Source organism: Monomorium pharaonis, chromosome 2, assembly GCF_013373865.1.
Source record: "Monomorium pharaonis isolate MP-MQ-018 chromosome 2, ASM1337386v2, whole genome shotgun sequence".
NCBI classification, from domain to species: domain Eukaryota; kingdom Metazoa; phylum Arthropoda; class Insecta; order Hymenoptera; family Formicidae; genus Monomorium; species Monomorium pharaonis.
The window spans coordinates 693001-696717 of record NC_050468.1 but is presented as its reverse complement, the minus strand read 5'-3'; the positions used below and the strand labels follow the sequence as shown (position 1 = coordinate 696717).

At 24.9% G+C, this 3717-nt stretch overlaps 1 protein-coding gene across 1 annotated transcript in view; it reads left to right on the top strand.

Annotated features, from left to right (window-relative positions):
• The first annotated feature begins 2275 nt into the window (after window positions 1-2275).
• The window catches only part of LOC118644482 (probable medium-chain specific acyl-CoA dehydrogenase, mitochondrial), a 5964-nt gene continuing 4522 nt past the window's right edge, over window positions 2276-3717 (top strand). Inside the window, exons 1-2 of the mRNA XM_036283091.1 lie at window positions 2276-2588; window positions 2767-2845. Of these exons, the coding sequence (XP_036138984.1) occupies window positions 2574-2588; window positions 2767-2845 (94 nt within the window). The 5' untranslated portion in view covers window positions 2276-2573. The remainder of the gene's footprint in view (window positions 2589-2766; window positions 2846-3717) is intronic.

The window sequence follows — 3717 nt, the reverse complement described above, 5'->3', positions numbered from 1 at the left end:
AAGTCATTCTTTTTAACTTTGTTATTAACTTTTAATAAAATATTTATAAACCATAACTATTTAACAATCTGCGAATGCATGCGTATTGCAACTGTAAATACAGTAGGATAGATGTCTTAATTACTGCCAGTGTCCTAATAACTGCCATTTTATTTATTGTACTTGATAAAAAATATATTTGTAAATAAACGTGTTAAACAAAAAATTTATTATTAAATTAATACTTTATTTTATAGAAAAACAAACAAATGATACATATTTGTTTAGACTTAATATTTAAAAATTAATGTTAATTCGGTTTTATATCAAAAGTGCGATTACGTAAGTAAGAGGCGATGCAAAAGTCATATTAAAGAAAGGGCACTAATTTTATTATATAACCTACATTGATCATGTAAAATAAATTAATAATGAGATATATAAGAATCATTTTAATGAAATAATGTATGAAATAGGTGATATTTTATCTTAAATTATTATAATTAATGCTAACAGCAATATATAGGGACAATATTTTTTGGTTTGTCCGTTAAACTGCGGTCAGTGTTCGGGATAAGAAACGTACGTGTTACAAGAACGTATAACTGACATCTACGAGACTCTATAAAAGGGACTGGCAGTTATCTGGTCACAGTGAAAGAGACTGGCATTTTGGGTGTCAGTAATACGAAAGCGGCTGTCAATCATGGGGATATCGCAGATTTCTGTATATTTTTACTTATTATTAATTGAGTATTTATATTTAATGCATAATAATTTTTTTTATGATAATAGAGTTATTAAGTAATATTATGATTAAAAGTGAAACATTTTTTTAGCTTCAGCAATGCCCAAAATGGTTTAATAAAGTTCGGCTATAAGCTTAAGGTGGCAGTAATTGGGACATCTACCCCAGTTAAATATTTTGTTTTGTTTCTATTATATTTTTTTATTACGCACTTTTAATTTAAGTATTAATTATAAATATTAATAATAAATATTTAAGCTAATTACTTAAATTAAAAGTGCGTAATAAAAAAATATATTACTACAAACAAAACAAAATATTTAACTACTGTTTACCGTTGCAATACGCATGCATTCGCAAATTGTTAAATAGTTATGTTTTATAAATATTTTATTAAAAGTTACATTTTATAAATATTTTATTAAAAGTTAAAAGTTAATAATAAAGTTAAAAGGTAATGACTTTTTACTTTATTAATATTAAATTTTCAATTTATAAAATTTAACTTTAATTAAATATTTTTGAAATATATAAATTTTAACTTATTAACTTTTTTCCAAGGTTTTGAAAATTTATAAATTTAATTTACAAATAAAATGTTGAATATATTTTAAAATCTAATCTAATTATAATTGTTTCAATAATCTAGTTTAAATAAATTATGGCTTTCTAATTTAACATAAATAATGTTTTTCAAAGTTAATTTTACCTTGAGTTAATTTAACCTAACTTTTAACTAAGTCAGTTTTTCGTTTATGCAATTTTTAATTTGAGAAAATTAATCTAATAAGAACTATTAATTTTAATTTGATTTGGTAAAAAAAAATATTTTAACTTACCCAACATTAATTTTGTAAAGTTATGGAAGTTTGTAAAATTATCGAAGAAACAAAGGTTTTCTTAATCTTCAATTCTTATGAAAATTAATAATAACTCATATAACAGCAAAGCGCGCTTTGCTTAAATAATTAAATAATTTATTTAATTAACCATAAAATATATTCAACATTTTATTTGTAAATTAAATTTACATGAAATAACAAAGAAATAATGCCATTTATGAGAAAACGTATTTTTTTAAATAATTGTTTCTTTTAAAATCTTTTCTTTTACACAAATAAATCTGTAAAACTTTGGAAAAAAATTAACAAGTTTATGTTTATGTGTTTCAAAAATATCTAGCTAAAATTAAGAATTAAAATTTAAAATTAAAAAAGTTAAAAGTGTTGTTTACAAAAATATAGGCACAAATATGTTGCCGTATTAAAAATAATTTTTTTTTTATTAAATGCAGTTAAAATGTGAAAATTGTTCTACAATCAATTAAATTGTTTTTATTTATTTTTAGAATTATAATCGTAATAGTCGCGAGAACCGGGGCGCTCGCGCGATAAACATATTTCGAAAAAAGCATTAGACGCCGGCGACCGCCTCGGAGCTCGGAGTCAGAACGTTATATTGGGAAAGAGGCAGAGGAGAAAGGGACGAACTCAGCCGCGAACGTAGCCGAGTGCGCGACGGCTCACGCCAATCGCAGCCGAGCGCGCGTGCCTCACGGATAGGATGAGTGCGATGTGTGCGTGAGCGTGTCCGGGCTTGAAATCGCATCACAGCTCTGGAGAGAAGTGAAATTTCTTGGGTGTGAATGGGTTATCTTACTTCTTACTTTCATTCCGCTCTTGCTATGAGTAAGATCAATCCAGTGTAAACGTTCCCTAAATACAGTTCACTTTGGAGTGAATCGGGATTGGACGGCTGGGTGTAAACTAGGTCATTGTCGAAAACAACATTATTTGAACGTGTTACAGTCTTTTATTCTGTTTAGAAAAAGTATTATCAATACACAATGATGCTCAGAAAGGTAAGGAGCAAAAAAAACATCTATTATTCAAGTTTGTTCGATTATTAAAATTATATTGTGCAGTTTTTTTAATACTCTATGTTATATTTACAATTAGATAATGATAGCTAATATACTATATATGATTTAAGTTAACTATTCAAGTGTTAAAACATCTATTGTAAAATAATTTTTTTAGATATTTCGTCCAAAAATGTTCCAAAAAATGGCACGATCCTTCTCAGCAGCTGCCGAATCTGCGCAAGGATATTCTTTTGGTTAGTATATTTGTAATATCTTAGTTAATATAAAATATAGGAAATCATGTTCTTAAAGAATAAATCAGAATAAATAAAAATCTTAAAGAAATCTAAAAGTTTGCACCAATGTAATATTTATAAAAGTATTACTATACTCTACACACACATATACACACATACACACACACACACACACACACACACACACACACACACACACACATATACACTTATATAAGTACAATTATAAATAAATGTTTAATTAATTTGAAAGATAAGATAAATTAAATATGTTAGCAAATAGAGAAAAGTATGTTTTATTATTTGTTTGTTGTTTTATTTTGTTTGTCTGGTGTTTTATAGATTGACAATATTTAATTTCTTAAATAAGATAAAACATTTATATATTACGTTTATATTTATTTAGCTTTTCCATAAAAATATTATTACATTTTATTTTAATTTGCATAAATACATTGAATATAAAGTATATATATATGTTATTTATTTATATACATATACTATTGTGAAATGTTATATATAGAAAATTTTACCTCATATTTGACTTAAAAAAATATTTCTAGTAGATATATTAAAAAATAAATATGTACATATCCATAAAGATATATAATTTAGTGTTTACACTATATTAACTACAGGACTATCGTGTTTCATGATATTTTAAATAATTTTTTTATATTAATAGTTAGATATTAAATATACATCTTGTAATTAATTTTATTTTTGTAAGAAACTTTGTGATAATATTGAACAAGCACATTTATATTATATTAAATAAATAAAAGCTATACGTACTTACAAATAATTTCATACCCATACAGCACATGTAGATGCTAATAATGTTCGAAGAATATTGCAGCAGTACATTG